The 23,128-nt window shown below is 36.6% G+C and overlaps 1 protein-coding gene across 1 annotated transcript in view; it reads left to right on the top strand.

Annotated features, from left to right (window-relative positions):
- Positions 1–12,221, top strand: part of SLC38A11 (solute carrier family 38 member 11) — a 285,424-nt gene extending 273,203 nt beyond the window's left edge. Inside the window, exon 12 of the mRNA XM_053712811.1 lies at positions 11,922–12,221. Within this exon, the coding sequence (XP_053568786.1) occupies positions 11,922–12,221 (300 nt within the window). The remainder of the gene's footprint in view (positions 1–11,921) is intronic.
- Positions 12,222–23,128: the final 10,907 nt, after the last annotated feature.

The following is a 23,128-nucleotide window of genomic DNA, read 5'->3' as shown; positions in this document are numbered from 1 at the left end:
GGTTGGGTGAAGACGTCTCACTGTAGGGTGATCTTCAAGGGGTTAGTGTTAGGCTTTTTTAAGGGGGGATTGGGTGGGTTTTAGAGTAGAGTTGGTTGTGTGGGTGGTGGGTTTTAATGTTGGGGGGGTATTTGTACTTTTTTTTTCAGGTAAAAGAGCTGATTACTTTGGGGCAATGCCCCGCAAAAGGCCCTTTTAAGGGCTATTTGTAATTTAGTGTAGGGTAGGGCTTTTTTTATTTTGGGGGCTTTATATTTTGTTAGGGGGATTAGATTAGGTGTAATTAGTTTAAAAATCTTGTAATTATTGTATTATTTTGTGTAATTTAGTGGGGGGGGGGTTCCGTACTTTAGATAATTTTATTTAATTGTAATTAATTGTAGTTAATTTAGGGAATTAATTTAATTATAGTGTAGTGTTAGGTGTAATTGTAACGTAGGTTAGGTTTTATTTTACAGGTAAATTTGTATTTATTTGAACTAGGAAGTTATTAAATAGTTAATAACTAATAACTATCATACCTAGTTAAAATAAATACAAACTTGCCTATAAAATAAAAATAAATCCTAAGCTAGCTACAATGTAACTATTAGTTATTTTGTAGCTATCTTAGGGTTTATTTTATAGGTAATTGTAATTATATTTAAGTTAGGGGGGTTAGGGTTAGACGTAGGTTTAGGGGTTAATAACTTTATTATAGTGGTGGCGACGTTGTGGACAGCAGATTAGGGGTTAACAAATGTAGTTAGGTTGCGGCGACATTGGTGGCGGCAGATTAGGGGTTAATAAATATAATGTAGGGTTTGGCAATGTTGGGGGCAGCAGATTAGCTTTTCATAACTATAAAGTAGGTGGCGGCGGTGTTCGGAGCGGCAGATTAGGGGTTAATAATATAATGCAGGTGTTGGCGATGTTGGGGGTGGCAGATTAGTGGTGTTTAGACTCAGCGTTCATGTTAGGGTGTTAGGTGTAGACATAAAATGTATTTCCCCATAGGAATTAATGGGGTTGCGTTAAGAGCTGAACGATGCTTTTTTGCAGGTGTTAGGTTTTTTTCTGCCGGCTCTCCCCCATTGATTCCTATGGGGAAATCGTGCACGAGCACGTTTTACCTGCTCACCGCTAACGTAAGCAGCGCTGGTATTGAGGTGAGATGTGGAGCTAAATTTTGCTCTTCGCTCACTGCGGTTAATGCCGGGTTTGTAAAAACCCGTAATACTAGCGCTGTCTGTAAGTGAGCGGTGAGCTTAAACTGCTCTTTAGCACCGCACCACTCCTAACGCAAAACTCGTAATCTAGGTGACTGTGTTTTTTTGCAATGTCTTTAATCCTTTGAGTGCTAATGATGGCTCTGAGCCGTCACAGAGTTTCTCACTCTGGTGCTTATGACAGCTCAGAGCCGTCATGAGCACTCTCCCCACCTTGAGGGAGATCTGGGGTCTCCTTACTGCTCCTACCCCGGCGATCGTGCCTGTAGAGTGACAGGCATTGCCGGGGCTTCACGTGATGTGTGGTGATGTCACGCGCAATTACGTGATGACGTCACTGCGCAACTTTATTTATACTTAACAATGTTAAGTATAGGAGGAGGGGCATGCTGCTTAGAAGCCTGTATCTCAGGCATCTAAGCAGCTACAGACCCCCAAGACCCATTGTTGGAAAGGTAATCGCTTAACCTTTCCAACAGTGTAAGTCTTGGAGGTCTCTAAAAAAAATAAAAAAGTAAAAAAAAAATGTTTTTAAAAATTTCAAAAATAAAATAAAATATTAGCACCCAGGTGGGAAATGGCTTAGCAGCCAAATGGTTAAACAGCAAAACTCCATATACTGTATCACTTGCATGTTTTTTTTTTTTATTATTATTATTTATCCAGGCTTGTTACTGGGGTAGATACAGCTAGTCACTGTCATTTTATTAGCAAAATCTCATTTGTTTTGCAGTTCATTATCTTATCACCTCTGCTAAAGCCAGTTCGGAACTGATAAAAACGTGCAAAAATGTTTTTAAAAATGAAAGACAAATATTTCTGATAGGAGATTAGCAAGGTATGGTGGAAATGAGAAGGAACTGACTTTTATAATATGTTGCTACCCTACTATGGGCTTGCTTCCATTGAGTTGTTAAAAGTGAAGCCGTAAGCTACCGAAGTGGCCGACAGTTAATAGTAGTGTACGGCTCCAATTTAGTACCAGGTTTCCAGCGAAATATTTTGCGCATTAAATATACAATAAATATTACATATTACAATTTTTTTCTACATTGAAACACTTTATTTATTTGCAAGTTTTAAAATTTCAATGGGAAATAGTTCTCAAAAAGCTCCTTTTTCCTCTTTTACACCTAGTTGAGCTGGGTGTAATTTTTCTCAATGTATCGACAGCCTCCGACAGTGTATTAATGGTTTGCGCTTTCATTGAAAACCTGTAATAAGTTTACACTTAACGGCTTCTAATACTTTTATAGTACACAATAATATTTTCGGTAAACTAACGCTGGCTGCCGATATTGAGGTATAACGCGCCATCTGAAGCAGTCAATAAACAAAATAGCTTCCGACAGCATATTTATTGGTTTGTGACCTCTCGCAAACCTAATTGTGGCTTAATTGACGCAAGCCCTATGTTGAAAATTAAGATTTTGGTTGGGTGGGAAGTAAATATCTTTTTTTCAATCTTAGAAAAACCTATTTCCATTTTCAATTGCTTAAAGCAACATGAAATGACTAGATTTTGTCTGCAGTCTTGTACTGAATTAACATGCTATACATGCAACAAAGCTATCGCAGTCATTTTGTTAGCAAAATATCAGATGCTCTTAAGTTCATTATTTTATCATCTCTGCTAGAGGCAATTCAATACAGATGTATGATAAGTGTAGCCTTGTGAAGTCTACATTGTGCACAGTTAATTCTCAGACCTGAAAGCCCTCATTTTTTAGACTAAAATTAAAGAAAAATTAGTTATATTACTTTGCATTATTAAACATTTTATATTACAGTCTAAAATATGTCATGTCCCTTTCATGACCCTGACTGTTTGAACGTAATATATTGAAAAGATTTGACAGAAGGATTTTAAGAATTCCCTTGCATATTTTTTTACTGATAACAAGAATTAGAGTTCTAAAGTGTATGCACTTATGCCTGTAATGACACTTAAGTGTCAAATGAGAAATGTAGGCAGAATTGTATCTTTGCTCAGTAGACTGAATAAAACAATTTTAAATTGCCATTATATTGATAAAAGTACATTCGTTAGAGCAGTGTTTCTCAACCGTGGTTTTCAAGTACCCCCAACAGGCCAGTTTTTTATTATACCTGAACCAGTGCACAGGTGAAGTAATTAGCTGATCAGTTACCATGGTTACTTACCTGTTCACACCCATAAGCTGATTATTTCACATGTGCACTGGTTCAGCTATAATGAAAACCTGGCCTGTTGGGGATACTTGAGGACTGTGGTTGAGAAACAAAGGGCTAGATTTATCAAGCCCCTACGGCAGCCCTATGGAAGCAAGTTCTCGCAAGAACTTGCTCGCCGTGATTTATCAAGCAGCGGTCACCAGGTTTCGGCGCAAGCTGCTAGTAATTTCACCTCGCACATCGGGGTATTACATAAACCCCACCGGCAGTTCATAAAGTGCCGTAAGTCGGATAAACTAGTGATGTCCAGAAATGAGCGTAAATACAAATTTCTGGAGTCGCCAGTGACTTACGGCACTTTAGAAACTGCCGGCGCCTAAGAAAAGTAAAGAAAATAAAAAATCTTCCGTAAAAGTCTAACACGCCTCCCAAAAATAAGCCTGACACATAAAACCCCTATATCCGCAATCCCCCCTCTCATTACTAATATTAAATGTATCAACCCCTAGACCGACAACCCCCCACAACGCAATATGCCTATTTAAACTATTAACCCCTATATCCGCCATCAAACCCACACTGCAAGTAATAACTCAATTATTAACCTCTAAACCGCCATAGCCCATAACGCAATTAACCTATTCAAGTATTAACCCCTAAACTGCCATAGCCCACATAGCCTATTAAATGTATTAATCCCTAATCTGCCGCCGCCAACGTCGCCGCCACTATAATAAAGTTATTAACCCCTAAACCTAAGTCTAACCCTAACCCTAACACCCCACTAACTTAAATATTATTTAAATAAATCTAAATAAATTTACTATTATTAACTCAATTATTCCTATTTAAAACTAAATACTTACCTATAAAATAAACCCTAAGATAGCTACAATATAATTAATAATTACATTGTAGCTATTTTAGGATTTATTTTTATTTTACAGGCAACTTTTGTATTTATTTTAACTAGGTACAATAGTTATTAAATAGTTATTAACTATTTAATAGCTACCTAGTTAAAATAAAGACAAATTTACCTGCAAAATAAATCCTAACCTAAGTTACAATTACACCTAACACTACACTATCATTAAATAAATTAAATTAATTAACTACAATTAGCTAAAATTAAATACAATTAAATAAAATAAAGTACAAAAAACCCCCACTAAATTACAGAAAATAAAAAATTACAAGAAGTTTAAACTAATTACACCTAATCTAAGCCCCCTAATAAAATAAAAAAGCCCCCCAAAATAATAAAATTCCCTACCCTATACTAAATTACAAATAGCCCTTAAAAGGGCTTTTTGCGGGGCATTGCCCCAAAGTAATCAGCTCTTTTACCTGTAAAAAAAGAAATACAACCCCCTCAACATTAAAACCCACCACCCACACACCCAACCTTACTCTAAAACCCACCCAATCCCCCCTTAAAAAAAAACGAACACTAACCCCTTGAAGATCACCCTACCTTGAGCCGTCTTCACCCAGCCGGGCAGAAGTCTTCATCCGATCCAGGCAGAAGTCTTCATCGAATCCGGGCAGAAGAGGTCCTCCAGCCAGGCAGAAGTCTTCATCCAAGCGGCATCTTCTATCTTCTTCCATCCGACGATGAGCAGCTCCATCTTGAAGACATCCGACACGGAGCATCCTCTTCGTTCGACGTCCAACTGAAGAATGAAGATTCCTTTAAATGACGTCATCCAAGATGGCATCCCTTCAATTCCGATTGGCTGATAGAATTCTATCAGCCAATCGTAATTAAGGTAGGAAAAATCCTATTGGCTGATCAATCAGCCAATAGAATGCAAGCTCAATTCGATTGGCTGATTGCATCAGGCAATAGGATTTTTCCTACCTTAATTCCGATTGGCTGATAGAATTCTATCAGCCAATCGGAATTGAAGGGACGCCAATTTGGATGAATTCATTTAAAGGAACCTTCATTCTTCAGTTGGACGTCAAACAAAGAGGATGCTCCGCGTCGGATGCCTTCAAGATGGAGCCGCTCCTCGTCGGATGGAAGAAGATAGAAGATGCCGCTTGGATGAAGACTTCTGCCCGGCTGGATGACCTCTTCTGCCCGGATCGGATGAAGACTTCTGCTCGGCTGGGTGAAGACGGCTCAAGGTAGGGTGATCTTCAAGGGGTTAGTGTTCGTTTTTTTTAAGGGGGGATTGGGTGGGTTTTAGAGTAAGGTTGGGTGTGTGGGTGGTGGGTTTTAATGTTGGGGGAGTTGTATTTCTTTTTTTACAGGTAAAAGAGCTGATTTCTTTGGGGCAAATCCCTGCAAAAAGCCTTTTTAAGGGCTATTTGTAATTTAGTATAGGTTAGGGAATTTTATTATTTTGGGGGGCTTTTTTATTTTATTAGGGGGCTTAGATTAGGTGTAATTAGTTTAAACTTCTTGTAATTTTTTTTATTTTCTGTAATTTAGTGTTTTGTTTTTTTTGTACTTTAGTTTATTTTATTTTATTGTATTTAATTTTAGCTATTTGTAGTTAATTCATTTAATTTATTTAATGATAGTGTAGTGTTAGGTATAATTGTAACTTAGGTTAGGATTTATTTTACAGGTAAATTTGTCTTTATTTTAACTAGGTAGTTATTAAATAGTTAATAATTATTTAATAACTATTGTACCTAGTTAAAATAAATACAAAGTTGCCTGTAAAATAAAAATAAATCCTAAAATAGCTACAATGTAATTATTAATTATATTGTAGCTATTTTAGGATTTATTTTATAGGTAAGTATTTAGTTTTAAATAGGAATAATTGAGTTAATAATAGTAAATTTATTTAGATTTATTTAGGATCTAGGGTTAGACTTAGGTTTAGGGGTTAATAAATTTATTATAGTGGCGGCGACGTTGGGGCGGCAGATTAGGGGTTAATACATTTAATAGGCTATGTGGGCTATGGCGGTTTAGGGGTTAATACTTAAATAGGTTTATTGCGTTGTGGGCTATGGCAGATTAAGGGTTAATAGTTTTAAGAGGTAGTTTGCGATGTTAGGGTTGGCGGATTTAGGGGTTAATAATTTAGTTATTACTTGCGGTGTGGGTTTGATGGTGGATATAGGGGTTAATACACTTTATTAGTTATTGCAGTGGGGGATTCCGGTTGACAGGTAGATAGACATTGTGCATGCGTTAGGTGTTAGTTGATTTTTGCAGGCATTTTAGAGAGTTACGGTGCTCCCATACTCAGCGCAAGGCTTGCTACGGCTGCCTTTTATGGCGAGGTAAAAATGGAGTAAGATTTCTCCATTTTTGCCACGTAAGTCCTTGTACTAGATATTGGATACAGATTTGCGATGCGGTTCTATGTTAGCCTATGGGAGTAATAATTGCGGGCGACGGGTGAAATATACGCGGGTAACTTGTATGCTACACCGTATATGTAATATCAAAATCACGTAAAATCTGGCGGCAGGTGATTTTGCGGGCGACGCTGCATATGTAATGGAGGCCCTTGTAGTTATAACACGTCTTGTTATAAACTAACTTATCTGCCAAGTGTAAACAGTTTTAAAACAAAGGAACATATTGTTTGCTGCATTTTTTTCAATAGTCAAACTTCACTCACCACTTGCCTTATTTGGAGGAGCCAATTCAAGCTTGAGTCTGCAGACAACAAGAATAGCCATAGTCATATTTTTTTGTATAAAATGTATTCTTTTCAAATACATGGAAAGGAGGCAAAATAAATAAAATTATACTGCAAATTTGCTTACAATGCATAACTAAACCTATACTAAACTATATCGAAATATTTAGGTGTTTACTGTCCCTTTAATATAAATCAGAATTTAGAATTATAAGGAAAGACTGAAACTGTATCTCCGTGGAGAATTGTATGCCATAGGTGTGAGTATTACCTAATTACACAATTCTAGGATTAAGCAGCACAAGGTGACCTGTAAAAACAACATACTGGGGGCCGATTCTGTAAATCTCTCTGTGCTTGTAAGATTCCCAGTATAATGAAGCCCCTGTTCTTATTCTATAAAGGCAGTTTTTACCTTAAGAAGAGTGTGTCTGCTTTTAATTATGTGAAGGTAGTGCATAAATTACAAGAGGACTCACAAGATATCATCATTTTAAAAATGTATAAAACGTACAAATGACTCATTCACATAAAATTATGCAGTACAAATTGTATTGATCAATCACATTAAAAATCCTAATAAAATTGTTCTGCAAAAATTGTATTTTGTAGAAAAATTTTAATTTGTTTGGAAATTGTGCAGAAAAGAAACAATTTAAGATTCACAGTAGAAATCGTAATATAACTACATTGCATAAGCAAAAATGCTGAGAAATTTATATTTATAATAGAAATACTAAAGAGTATTATTTTCCTTATTGTAAAATAAATTTCCTTGTCTCTGCAAGTGGGCTGAACACGAGGTTTGTGGTGTTCTGTAAACATGTTCCCTCTGCAGTTCTCACTGTTTTTTCTTGCAAACTAAAAGGTGGCGAGATTGTGCCAAAATACTTATAACTCTAACATAAAAAAACACGCATATAAAAATAGAGGCACTTGTAAGGTACTATATGCTCTCTCCCCAACAACGGTTCCCTTTCTAGTGATCTTCATTACTTTGTAGAGGGATATAAGGAACAAGAGAGGCGCATGTGTGTACCAATAACACAATGGAAATGACCCAGATATGACACTAATCAGGGTACTCACATTTGTGAGGAGCACTCAGACAATGCTATTGAATGCAGGCTGGATATTTTGCAGCAACCCAGCTCACTGTTCAGACTTGGATAACCAGAACATAGGATCCCAAAATCTGGATAGGCAAATAAAACAAAAGGGGCGCGGCTGCCTGTGTATGCCAGTAATATAATATAGTATTTGTAATAAATCCCCTACTCAGGGTACTCACATTTGGGAGGAGCACTCAGACAGTGCTATTAGGAACAAGCTGGGTAGTTGGCAGCAACCCAGCTTACTAGTCACCTCGATAAGGCAAAGCTCTGAAACACAGGAACACAGGACCCTGATAATGAACTGCAGCAACAGAAGAATAGCAGTCTCTGTAACAAAGGACTCCCATTGGGAGTGATTGGTATGTACAAGGCTAATTGAATAAGGTTCCAAAGATGATACTGATAATAAAAACAAATTTATTTAAAAAATGATAAAATATATAAAACAATAATGGAATCCAAAGGTGGGATATGCTAGCTGCCCACCTTAGCTTAATGCAACGTGTTTCTCAATGTGTCAAAACACTGTTTTATCAGGCCTGCTTGTGTTAAGCTTTTTGCGCTAGTTGATTTGCATTTGTATTACAAGTTTCAAAAAAACTTATTTTGCACTAGCGGTAACACGAATAGCGTGAAAAAAATAACTTAATTTTCTGCATGTGTGTGCATTTATTCCCTCATAGAATTCAATAGAGAAAAGAAAGTGGGGGGAAAACTAACAGCCAATGTCGTGCAAACTCCATCGCATTTTCGTATTCCCCATAGAAGTCAATGGAGAAGAAAAATAACTAACACTCATTGTACAAACAACATAGCAAATTCACATTAGCTAATGTGAAATACATAATTAAAATCTTTATTAAATATAAATATAGCATAAATATGTGTTATCATTAGGGTTGCCACCCTTTCATCAAAAAAATACCATCCGTGGGTGAGGGTGGAGCCAAAAAAGGGTGGAGTCACAAAAGATACCTCACTTCCAACCTGTAGTATATGGTATTATACTTTGTAAACACGACCCCCCTCCCTGTATAGTATATAATACTCAATAGATATACACCAGTGACTCATGCACACTGTTCTGACATAAGGAGACTTATAGGGCAATAACGCATATCCCACACACCTAGGTTTTTTAAGCAATATCCAAAGGTTCCAGCCTGACAAGATATTAATAGTCATGTTGTGTCTGGTGAAAAGTCAATAATGTAATCACATATGAGCATGGTAATTTGCACCTTAACAATAGCTGACATTTATTGTGAAATATATGCACGAGTTAACACATCTACACACAAATAATAAAGGTTTATACATACATATAATTTATACGTTATAAAACACACTTTCATTATTATATGGATGTCTGAAACAACTTTTTTTTTTATTTTATTTTTACTCAAGATCTTTTCAAATTAATTTCCAAAGAACATTAAGTTCCTAGAATACACAGTAATATCCACTACCCACATTAATTTCTAAGCTCATTATAAAACACTACTGTGTATTCATTTGTAGTTTGATCACTATGTAGAGTCAATGCCCTTTACTATTTAGTAAAGTATGCAAGTAAGTAATTTAAACAATATATGGCTCATTAGAACTGCTTTATTGTTTGTCTGTTTAAATATTTTTAGCAGTCAGGTATTTTTATGATAAAGTATATACTTACTAAAATAAGCGCTAACTGTTCTGATGCTAGTACATTAAATATCTTTAATAAGCCTGAGCAGCATGTGCCAGCCCATGTGTAGTACACAGGCAGGTATGAGTAAAGTGCAGCCCGTCTGTCAGTGGCCAGTAAAGTGCAAGCAAAGACTTACCGAAGCCAGTTTGTGCTGAGAGCAGCAGTCCTGCCTATCAGAAGGATACCCATAGCCCCTAAGTAAAGCCGCTCTACCGAACAGGACCCCCTCACTAGGCTCATAGGCTGCCCTCCTGACTACCTAAGAGAAATAATCACATTTCCTGTTGAAAGCCTGGCTTGGTGGGCACAATGTTCCCTATGCTGCGATTCAATAAAAATCTTGGGGGAAAAAACAGCCTTTGCATTGGCGGTATTTAACTAATGCCGGCACCGGCTCCTTATCGCCGATTACCGGCTGTGCCGGTAAAATACCGGCTGGGTGACAACCCTAGTTATCATGTTTTCATCTACTTAATGGCAAAGGGCTATAATGCACTTATATATATGTCTATATGTGTGTACATACATATTAATGTTTTATAAGTGTATAAATTCCTGTAAATACAAATATACACAATACACATATAAATACATTAATATATATGTACACATAAATAAACATATACAGTATCTCACAAAAGTGAGTACACCCCTCACATGTCTGTAAATATTTTATATCTTTTGACAACACTGAAGAAATGACACTTTGCTACAATGTAAAGTAGTCAGTGTACAGCCTGTATAACAGTGTCAATTTGCTGTCCCCTCAAAATAACTCAACACACATCCATTAATGTCTAAACAAAAGTGAGTACACCCCTAAGTGGAAATCTCTAAATTGGGCCCAATTAACCATTTTCCCTCCCCGGTGTCATGTCACTCGTTAGTGAATGGGGAGCAGGCGTGTTAAATTTGGTGTTATTGCTCTCACACACTCTCATACTGGTCGCTGGAAGTTCAACTTGACACCTCATGGCAAAGAACTCTCTGAGGATCTGAAAAAAAGAATTGTTGCTCTACATAAAGATGGCATAGGCTATAAGAAGATTGCCAAGACCCTGAAACTGAGCTGCAGCACGGTGGGCAAGACCATACAGCAGTTTCACAGGACAGGTTCCACTCAGAACAGGCCTTGCCATGGTCGACCAAAGAAGTTGAGTGCACGTGCTCAGCATCATATCCAGAGGTTGTCTTTGGGAAATAGACGTATGCGTGCTGCTAGCATTGCTGCAGAGGTTGAAGGGATGGAAGGTCAGCCTGTCAGTGCTCAGACCATACGCCGCACACTGCATCAAATTGGTCTGCATGGCTGTTGTCCCGCAAACAGTTTGCTGAAGACAAGCATGGATTACTGGAACCATGTCCTGTGGTCCGAAGAGACCAAGATAAATTTATTTGGTTCAGATGGTGTCAAGCATGTGTGGCGGCAACCAGGTTAGGAGTACAAAGACAAGTGTGTCTTGCCTACAGTCAAGCATGGTGGTGGGAGTGTCATGGTCTGTTCTGCATGAGTGCTGCCGGCACTGGGGAGCTACAGTTCTTTGAGGGAACCATGAATGCCAACATGTACTGTGACATACTGAAGCAGTGCTCACTCCCATGGAGTTATTTAGGAGTCTGCACTGATAGGCTAAACTGCATGTCTGTCAAAAGCACTGAGATAAGGGGGCAGTCTGAGGCTTAGATACAAGGTAATCACAGAGGTAAAACGTATATTAATATAACTGTGTTGGTTGTGCAAAACTGGGGAATGGGTAATAAAGGGATTATCTATCTTTTTAAACAATAAAAATTCTGGTGTAGATTGTCCTTTTAAGTATCTGGTTGTGTTGTTTGACACAACCACAGCCTATCAACATGGGTTGAGCTTACAAGTAAATCAGATCTCCTTTTTTTATCACTTTCTATCACAGTCTTGGTTGCAATCTTACCTCCTTGCACACCTGTTAGTTAGTTGTTGAGATGAGTAATTTCATGAATACCATAATATCATTCTACACAACTGTGACAATTTAAACATAGAGATTGTATATTATTTGCAAACCTTTTCTTAAGTGGAACATGTATTGCAATTTTAGTGATATTATAGAAAAGATTTCATGAAATATTAACTAAGGAAATCCTTCTATTCCTACAGGGTATTGTGAGTGCTACTCCTCTGGTATTTATCATCCCTACAGCTTGCTATCTGAAGCTGTCAGAAGACCATTGGTATCACAAAAACAATGCAATGCCGTGTATTATACTCTTGCTTGGCCTGATCATAATGCCAGTGGGCTTTGTCATGGCTATTTTGTATCCACAGGAATGTAGTCATGGTAATGAAATGTTTTACTGTGTCTCCAACAGCTCTACTGTTTACAACATTACAACTGCAAATCTGTATCCAGCTAATAAATTGCAAAGCAGTATTAAAGGAACTGTAAACATCTTGTAATGTCAATATCTTGAAGTCTTGCAATAAACTAACATACTGGCTGAGTTTGACATTGTTTGAAATGCATTATCACCTTGTTTGTTGCAGTTGTTTTTAACTTCACCCGCCACTTGCCTTACTGGAGAAGCCAATTACTGAAGAGGACACATTGTTTAGCAGTTATTATAATTGTATCAATATGTTGCAGGCCTAGGCTTGTAAAGTCTGTCATATGCACTCAGTTCTTAGAAATTGAACATTTCCAGACTTAAAGGGACACTGAACCCAAATTTTTTCTTTTGTGATTCAGATAAAACATGCAATTTTAAGCAACTTTCTAATTTACTCCTATTATCATTTTTTCTTCGTTCTTTTGCTATCTTTATTTGAAAAAGAAGGCATCTAAGCTTTTTTCTTAGTTCAGAACTCTGGACAGCACTTTTTTATTGGTGGATGAATTTATCCAACAATCAGTAAGGACAACCCAGGTTGTTCACCAAAAATGGTCCGGCCTCTAAACTTACATTCTTGCATTTCAAATAAAGATACCAAGAGAATAAAGAAAATTTGATAATAGGAGTAAATTAGAAAGTTGCTTAAAATTTCATGCTCTATCTAAATCACGAAAGAAAAAATTTGGGTTCAGTGTCCCTTTAAAGGAACATGAAAGTCAAACATTTTCTTTCTTGATTCAGAGAGAGCATTCAATTGTAAACAACTTTTCAATTTACTTCTGTTATTACATTTGTTTAGTTCTCTTGGTATCCTTTGTTAAAGGAACAGCTATACACTGCTGAGAGCTAGCCGAACACATCTAGGGAGCCAATGAAAAGAGGCATGTCTGTGCAGCCACCAATCAGAATCTAGTTGAGCCTACCTATGTATTTATTATTATTATTATATTTTATTTATAAAGTATCAACCCAATTCCACAGCGCTGCACACTTTTTAAATGAGGATACAGAGAATGAAGCAAATTACATATTAGAAGTAAATTGGAAAAAGGTTTAAAATCTCATGCTCTGAATCATGAAAGAGAAATGTTGGCTTTCATGTTTCTTTAAATTACAGGGAATGGGATCAAACTAAATAAAATATGTATACTGCAAAGTTTTTTAACTACACTTGATTAAACATTTTATTATACAATCTCAGTGTTTACTGTTATTTTAAATAATGACTATATTTTAAACCATTGCTTAATAGAGAGATAACAGAGTTGTAAATCTCTTGCAAATCCACAAAAATGTATTTCAGTTTACTTTCTGACTACTCTGCTCATTGCTTGGACTATGGTGCAAATTATTGATTTTGGAGAACATTTCCAATGTCTCATTAGACAGCAACATATTCTATGCAGAGCTATTTGCTCCCTTCAGAGATTAATCTCCAAGATATATATTAAAGGGACAGTCTAGTTAAAAAAAACTTTCATTATTCAGATAGAGAATGTAATTTTAAACAATTTGCCAATTTACTTTTATCACCAGTTTTGCTTTGTTCACTTGGTATTCTTAGTTGAAAGCTAAACCTAGGAGGTTCATATGCTAATTTCTAAGCCCTTGAAGGCCGCCTCTTCTCTCAGGGCATTTTGACAGTTTTTCACCACTAGAGGGTGTTAGTACATGTGTGTCATATAGATAACACTGTGCTCACATACGTGGAGTTCAGGTGAGCCAGCTCTGATTGGCTAAAATGGATGGCTGTCAAAAGAACTGAAATAAGGGGGCAGTTTGCAGAGGCTAATATACAAGGTAATAATCACAGAGGTAAAAAATGTATTTATATAACTGTGTTGGTTGTGCAAAACTAGGGAATGGGTAATAAAAGGAATTATCTATCTTTTTAAACAGTACAAATTCTGGTGTAGACTGTCCCTTTAACCTTCCCAGAGCCTTAAAGGGACAATAAATGCCTTAGAATTGCAAGACATTTCTGTTGTCGTGTTACAGCATAACATATCAGCCAAGTCTAAACATTTTTAAAACACATTTTGTTTGCTGCAACAGTTTTTCAATAGCAAAACTTCATTCACCACTTGCCTTATTTGAAGGAACCAATCTGGGCAGGAATCTGCAGGTCACAAGGCTAGATACTGTCATTAAAGGGACATTAAACACTAAATACATGCTAGATAGAATGATGCATTCAAAGAAAAGATTAGTCCATGACTAACATGTAGATGTATTTTTTAAAGTTTCATTAGTGGTTTAAAAAGTGACAAAATAAGTGTAAAGGTTTAGTGTCTATAAAACACTGGGAGCTGCCATGTTGTAACTTGTGTTACCTTCTCTGCTGTGGCCAATTAGGGTCAGTTATACATAGGTCAATGGTTGTGCTGGATTTAACAGTGTTCTTCACTTCCATTTCTAACAGGAACTGAAAAGCTCACAATTTCAGAATAGAATTACAGGCAAAGAGGACAAAATAAATAATGAAAGTATATTGCGGAGTTGTTTTATATATACAATTTATCATTTTATATTACCATCTCAAAGTGTTTAATGTCCCTTTAAGCTAGTGTAAAATGCATTGTTTTACAGTTGTTATCTACTGAAGCCAATAAGGTTAAGAAATGTAGCAGGGTTAGCCTTCGTCATTCAGCAAGGTACATTTCCAGGTCTGAGAATTCAAAAAAATCCATAATTTTCACAGTTAAATTATATGAAAAGTTGAAAAATAAATAATGAAAGTACATATCAAAGTTCTTTTACTTACTTCAAACATAGTAAGCGTGTGGGTGGGAGCGCAAAATACTGCTCCACTTGTAATCTAACCCTTAATGTTATAATCTCAAGGTATTTACTGCCCCTATAATTAAATTAGATTAAAAAGAGGAGGGGGGGGGTGATTGTCTTCACACTGGTCTAACAGTGCATGCTATTAACAATTTAAAATTAATTTTAAAAAACTATATGCAATTGTAATCAAATTTCTTGTTGAGATTGTTTGCTTATTAATCCCCATGTTTTGTAAATACATATATTTTACTTTACATTCAGAAATACAGACAATGTTGGACAAAGCACACATTTCATTGCCACATAAGTTTTACTAAAAAATTGTTAAGGATATTGAGTTCTGAAAGTGTTAGATTTTTTTATGTAGATTTTTGTCTAAGATTGCCCTTATATGGTATATCTATTTTTTACCATATTCTGCAGTTTACCTTGAAATTTGCTTTTTTAATTTTATTTAAAAAATAAAATTGTAGTGACAAAAAAATTGTAGTGACAAAAAAGCACTAAGCAGTAGATTATACTTATTAGAAACCATTGCAATATGTGGTATTCATCATTTTAAAATGCTTTTACCTTCTTTTTTTTTATTTGTATTTGTGCGGAGTCCATTACTTGCAGTTACAGTTACCCAAGAGAGCTTCAGTCTCTACAGGAAGGCAAAGTAACAGTTTTTCCTTTGAAGTGTTGCTAGGAGACATCTAATCTGGCTGAAATCAGTTTATTGCCATGCTTAGTAGAGGATTTTTCATGTGACTATAGAACCTAAGTTGTGCAATGTCTGCTTGCTTATCTATCTGTAAGCAATGGCTAAACTGAAAATTTCTAAGTGTTCATTTAGCAAGAAAACAAGTTGTTTGTTGTTGTTTTTTTTAACACAATCTGTTTTTTTTATGTTTAGTTTGATTTAACATATTTTTTCTACTAAAGGAGTATTGTCTCATATTCCTTTAAACCACTGGTTTTCAAACCTGTCCTCAGGCTTCCCTAACCCCTAACAGGCCATATTTTGAGGATATCTGAACTGTAGAACAGGTGAACTCAGCACAAAATATGCATAGGGAACGCATTGTAGTTGCTAAGAGGCCCATTCGGATCAGCATTCTATATATATTTTTTAACATGACAGAAAGAATGTCAAATTAAACATTAGTTTAAAAATGCAGATGTCATAAAACAACTGCCTATCCCTTATTCAAATTGTTATGTTATAAAAAATATAAAGAACAATTTAAATTATGGGCATTGAATATCAAGTACAAAAGCTTAAAAGGTTTTATATTTGCTAAACTGATTTTTTTTTTTTTACCAATAGAAGGGGTTCATTTAGGTAAATGAATAACTTGTCAGTGCAATCTATTTAACATTTATTTCATGTAATTGGCAAGAGTCCATGAGCTAGTGACGTATGGGATATACAATCCTACCAGGAGGGTCAAAGTTTCCCAAACCTCAAAATGCCTACAAATACACCCCTCACCACACCCACAATTCAGTTTTACAAACTTTGCCTCCTATGGAGGTGTTGAAGTAAGTTTGTGCTAAGATTTCTACGTTGATATGCGCTTCTCAGCATTTTGAAGCCCGGTTCCTCTCAGAGTACAGTGAATGTCAGAGGGATGTGAAGGGAGTATCACCTATTGAATGCAATGGTCTTCCTAACGGGGATCTATTTCATAGGTTCTCTGTTATCGGTCGTAGAGATTCATCTCCTACCTCCCTTTTCAGATTGACGATATACTCTTATATACCATTACCTCTACTGATTTTCGTTTCAGTACTGGTTTGGCTATCTGCTATATGTGAATGGGTGTCTTTTGGTAAGTATGTCTCTTTTACTTAAGACACTCTCAGCTATGGTTTGGCACTTTATATATAAAGTTCTAAATATATGTTTGTACTTATATTTGCCATGATTCAGGTTTATCAGTATATTTCCTTTTTGCAGACTGTCAGTTTCATATCTGGGAAAAACATTTAAAAAAAAAAATTCTTACCTGAGGTTTTCTAAAATGCGGGCTGTATTAGGCTTGGTAGAGCGCAAAATGCTATAATTTATTGCGTCATTCTTGGCGCGAGACTTTTTTGGCGCAAAAATTATGTTTGTTGACGCAAATTCGTAATTTCCAGTAGTTCTTAGTTGGCGCTGAGTCTTTTCACAAGGTTGTGTCATCTATGATGCTCGAGTTACGTTCCGGACATTTTTGGCACCAAAAAATGTTTTTCAGTTTGTGGTGCGTCATATTTGGCGCCAAACATTTTTTCATTATTCAAGACCTCATTCCTTTTGCCTCTGGTCTTTTTTTCTATGTCAGAGGCCTATTCTGTTTGCATTTTTTCCCATTCCTGAAACTATAAGGAAATTGATCATTTTGCTTTATATGTTGTTTTTTCTTTTACATACTGCAAGATGTCTCAATCTGATCCTGTCTCAGAATCTACTACTGGAATCCTGCTGCCTAATATCGGTTCTACCAAAGCTAAGTGCATTTGTTGTAAACTTGTGGTAACTGTTCCTCCAGCTGTGGCTTGTAATAGTTGTCATGATAAACTTTAACATGCAGAAAATATTTCAATCAGTAGTAGTTCATTACATGTTGCTGGTCCATCAACATCTAATGCTCAGGATATTCTGTAAATTTAAGAGAATTTATTTCTGATTCCATTCAGAAGGCTTTGTCTGCCATTCCGCCTTCTATTAAACGTAAAAGGTCTTTTAAAACTTCTCATAGAGTTGATGAATTTTCAAATGACCGACAACATACTAATTTATCTATCTCTGATGAGGATCTGTCTGATTCAGAGGATCCTGCCTCAGATATTGACACTGACAAATCCTCTTATTTATTTAAAATGGAGTATATTCGTTCTTTATTAAAATAAGTGTTGATTGCATTAGATATGGAGGAGACTAGTCCTCTTGATACTAAAACTAGTAAACGTTTAAATTCGGTTTATAAACCTCATGTAGTTATTCCAGAGGTTTTTCCAGTTCCTGATGCTATTTCAGATATGATTTCAAAGGAATGGAATACACTGGGTACTTCTTTTACTCCTTCTTCAAGGTTTAAAGAATTGTATCCTTTGCCTACTGATAGATTGGAGTTTTGGGAAAAGATCCCCAAAGTTGATGGGGCCATCTCTACTCTTGCTAAACGTACTACTATTCCTACGGAAGACAGTACTTCTTTTAAAGATCCTTTAGATAGGAAGCTTGAATCTTATCTAAGGAAAGCTTATTTATGTTCAGGTCATCTTCTTAGGCCTGCTATTTCTTTGGCTGAGGTTGCAGCTGCCTCAACTTTTTGGTTGGAAACTTTAGCACAACAAGTTTCAGATCATAATGTGTATAGCATTGTTAAATTATTTCAACATGCTAATAATTTCATTTGTGATGCCATTTTTGATATTATCAGAATTGATGTTAGATATATGTCTTTAGCTATTTTAGCTAGAAGAGCTTTATGGCTTAAATCTTGGAATGCTGATATGACTTCTAAATCAACATTGCTATCTCTTTCTTTCCAAGGTAATAAATTATTTGGTTCTCAGTTTGATTCTATAATTTCAACTGTCACTGGGGGGAAGGGAGCTTTTTTGCCTCAGGATAAAAAATCTAACGGTAAATTTAAAGCTTCTAACCGTTTTTGTTCCTTTTGACAAAATAAGGAACAGAAACCTAATCCTTCCCCTAAGGAATCTGTCTCCAATTGGAAGTCTTCCTCAATCTGGAATAAATCCAAGCCATTTAAGAGATCTAAACCAGCCCCCAAGTCTGCATGAAGGTGCAGCCCTCATTCCAGCTCAGCTGGTAGGGGGGCAGATTAAAATTTTTCAAGGATGTTTGGATAAATTCAGTCCAAAATCATTGGATTCAAAACATTGTCTCTCAGGGGTACAGAATAGGTTTCAGGGTAAGACCACCTGTGAGAAGTTTCTTTCTCTCACGCATTCCAGTGAACCCAGAGAAAGCACAGGCTTTCCTGAAGTGTGTTTCAGATCTGGAGTTATCTGTAGTAATCGTGCCAGTTCCTTTTCAGGAACAGGGTCTGGGGTTTTATTCAAATCTGTTCATTGTCCCAAAGAAAGAAAATTCATTCAGACCAGTTCTGGATCTAAAAGTCTTGAATTGTTATGTAAGAGTACCAACATTCAAAATGGTGACTATAAGGACTATTCTGCCTTTTGTTCAGCAAGGGCATTATATGTCCACAATAGACTTACAGGATGCATATCTTCATATTCCGATTCATCCAGATCACTATCAGTTCCTGAGATTCTCTTATCTAGACCAGCATTACCAATTTGTTACTCTTCCTTTTGGCATAGCGACAGCTCCAAGGATCTTTTCAAAGGTTCTCGCTGCCCTACTCTCTGTAATCAGAGAGCGGGGTATTGCAGTGTTTCCTTATTTGGACGACATCTTGGTACTTGCTCAGTCCTTACATTCTGCAGAATCTCACACGAATCAACTAGTGTTGTTTCTTCAAAGACATGGTTGGAGGATCAATTTACCAAAAAGTTCTTTGATTCCTCAGTCAAGGGTAACCTTTTTAGGTTTCCAGATAGATTCAGTATCCATGACTTTGTCTCTAACAGACAAGAGACGTCTGAAATTGGTTGCAATTAGTAGTGTGGGAGACAGCACCTGTATATATCTGTCCTGTGGCACGGAGCAGGACTAGCCAAGTCCCAATGTAGTATTCAAATAAATGGATTTCCAGCCTCCAGGATATAATTTAAAAGACCTTTATTTCTTTTTCACAGGGTCCATAAAGAAATTCGACAGTCGAATTTCTTTATGGACCTTGTGAAAAAGAAATAAAGGTCTTTTAAATTATATCCTGGAAGCTAGAAATCCATTTATTTGAAATTGGTTGCAGCCTGTCGGGACCTTCAGTCTCAGTCATTCCCTTCAGTAGCTATGGGCATGGAGGTTTTAGGTCTCATGACTGCAGCATCGGACGCAATCCCCTTTGCTCGTTTTCACATGAGACCTCTTCAGCTTTGTATGCTGAACCAATGGTGCAGGGATTATACAAGGATATCACAATTAATATCCTTAAATCCCAATGTTCGACTATCTCGGACTTGGTGGCTAGATCACCATTGTATAGTTCAAAGGGCCTCTTTTGTTCGTCCAACCTGGACTGTGATCTCAACACATGCGAGTCTTTCAGGTTGGGAAGCTGTTTGGAGATCTCTGATAGCACAGGGGGTTTGGAAATCTCAAGAGGCGAGATTACCAATCAATATTTTGGAACTCCGTGCGATTCTCAGAGCTCTTCAGTTTTGGCCTCTATTGAAGAGAGAGCCATTTATTTGTTTTCAGACAGACAATGTCACAACTGTGGCGTATGTCAATCATCAGGGTGGGACTCACAGTCCTCAGGCTATGAAAGAAGTATCCCGGATTCTTGTTTGGGCAGAATCCAGCTCCTGTCTAATTTCTGCGGTCCATATCCCAGGTATAGACAATTGGGAAGCAGATTATCTCAGTTGTCAAACTTTACATCGGGGAGAGTGGTCTCTTCACCCACATGTGTTTTTTTCAAATTGTTCAAATGTGGGGGCTTCCAGAAATAGATCTGATGGAATCTCATCTAAACAAGAAACTTCCCAGGTACCTGTCCAGGCCCAGGGATCCTCAGGCGGAAGCAGTGGATGCATTGACACTTCACTGGAGTTATCAACCTGCCTATATTTCTCAGCCTCTAGTTCTTCTTCCAAGAGTGATTTCCAAGATCATCATGGAGCAATTGTTTGTGCTGCTGGTGGCTTCAGCATGGGCTCACAGGTTTTGGTATGCGGATCTTGTTCGGATGTCCAGTTGCCAACCTTGGCCACTTCCACTAAGGCCAGACCTTCTATCTCAAGGTCCGTTTTTCCATCAGGATCTCAAATAATTAAATTTGAAGGTATGGAAATTGAACGCTTAATGCTTAGTCATAGAGGTTTCTCTGACTCAGTGATTAATACTATGTTGCAGGCTCGTAAATCTGTTTCTAGAAAGATGCATTATCGAGTTTGGAAGACTTACATTTCATGGTGTTCTTCTCATAAATTCTCTTGACATTCTTTTAGAATTCCTAGAATGTTACAGTTTCTTCAGGATGGTTTGGATAAGGGTTTGTCTGTAAGTAACTTGAAAGGACAAATCTCTGCTCTTTCTGTTTTATTCCACAGAGAAATTGCTAAACTCCCTGATATTCATTGTTTTGTACAGGCTTTGGTTCGTATCAAGCCTGCCATTAAAGCAATCTCTCCTCCTTTGAGTCTTAATTTGGTTTTGAAGGCTTTACAGGCTCCTCCGTTTGAGCCTATGCATTCTTTGGACATTAAATTGCTTTCTTGGAAAGTGTTGTTTCTTTTGGCCATCTCTTCTGCTAGAAGAGTTTCTGAATTATCAGCTCTTTCTTGTGAGTCTCCTTTTCTGATTTTTCATCAGGATAATGCAGTTTTGCAGACTTTATTTAAATTCTTACCTAAAGTTTTGAATTCCAACAACATTAGTAGGGAAATTGTTGTCCCTTCTTTGTGTCCTCATCCTAAGAATTCTTTGGAAACATCTTTACATTCTTTGGATGTGGTGAGAGCTTTGAAATATTATGTTGAAGCTACTAAAGTTTTCAGGAAGACTTCTAGTCTATTTATTATCTTTTCTGGTTCTAGGAAAGGTCAGAAGGCTTCTGCCATTTCTTTGGCATCTTGGTTAAAGCTTTTCATTCATCACGCTTATCTGGAGTCGGGTAAATCCCCGTCTCAGAGGATTACAGCTCATTCTACTAGGTCAGTTTCCACTTCCTGGGCTTTTAAGAATGAAGCTTCAGTTGATCAGATTTGCAAAGCAGCAACTTGGTCTTCTTTGCATACATTTACTAAATTCTACCATTTTGATGTTTTTTCTTCTTCAGAAGCATTTTTTGGTAGAAAAGTTCTTCAGGCAGCTGTTTCAGTTTGATTCTTCTGCTTATAATTTTAGTTTTTTTCTTTTTCATTATAAGATTAAAACTTATGATTTGGGTTGTGGATTATTTTTTTCAGTGGAATTGGCTGTCTTTATTTTTTATCCCTCCTTCTCTAGTGACTCTTGCGTGGAGTTCCACATCTTGGGTATTGCTATCCCATACGTCATTAGCTCATGGACTCTTGCCAATTACATGAAAGAAAACATAATTTATGTAAGAATTGACCTGATAAATTAATTTCTTTCATATTGGCAAGAGTCCATGAGGCCCAGCCCCTTTTTTATGGTGGTTATGATTTTTTTGTATAAAGCATAATTATTTCCAAATACCTTTGTTGATGCTTTTTACTCCTTTCTTTATCACCCCACTACTTGGCTATTCGTTAAACTGAATTGTGGGTGTGGTGAGGGGTTTATTTATAGGCATTTTGAGGTTTGGGAAACTTCCCCTCCTGGTAGTATTCTATATCCCATACGTCACTAGCTCATGGACTCTTGCTAATATGAAAGAAATTAATTTATCAGGTAAGTTCTTACATAAATTATGTTATTTCTTGACACGGTGAGTCCACGGATCATCATAATTACTGTTGGGAATATCACTCCTGACCAGCAGGAGGCGGCAAAGAGCACCACAGCACAGCACCATACGTCACTAGCTCATGGACTCTTGCCAATATGAAAGAAATTAATTTATCAGGTAAATTCTTACATAAAGTATATTTTTTTATAATATTCATTACTTTTTGTGATATCTACTTATAGCTGATATTCCCTTAATGGAAACTCATAGCAGGGAACAAACCTACTGTATACGTTTGCAATAGAGTACAAATATAGGACAATAGGATTACCTTTTGGATGCTAGGAAATTCCAGGCATCAATGCAGCAAAGTAAAGGAAACGGAACAGGAAAAGGAAGAGAGCACAATTCTTTAAAGAGACCTGTAATAATAATAAAATATTTTGACTAAGAATTACAGTTAATTATTTGGTATTAAAACAAAGATTTTTTTTCATGTTCCACATGATTGCATCTAAATACTTTTAAATCATTATCTATTAAAAACGGAAAGCTTTTAATACTATTTTTGTGTTATACTTCATTTAATTATTTTCTTCTTTTTCTTATCATTAAAGGGATACTGAACCCAAATTGTTTCTTTCGTGATTCTGATAGAGCATGCAATTTTAAGCAACTTTCTAATTTACTCCTATTATCA

The sequence above is a fragment of the Bombina bombina genome, chromosome 1 (genome assembly GCF_027579735.1).
Source record: "Bombina bombina isolate aBomBom1 chromosome 1, aBomBom1.pri, whole genome shotgun sequence".
In the NCBI taxonomy this organism is placed as follows: Eukaryota; Metazoa; Chordata; class Amphibia; order Anura; family Bombinatoridae; genus Bombina; species Bombina bombina.
The sequence above is the reverse complement of the archived record's forward strand: the minus strand, read 5'-3'. Positions and strand labels throughout refer to the sequence as shown.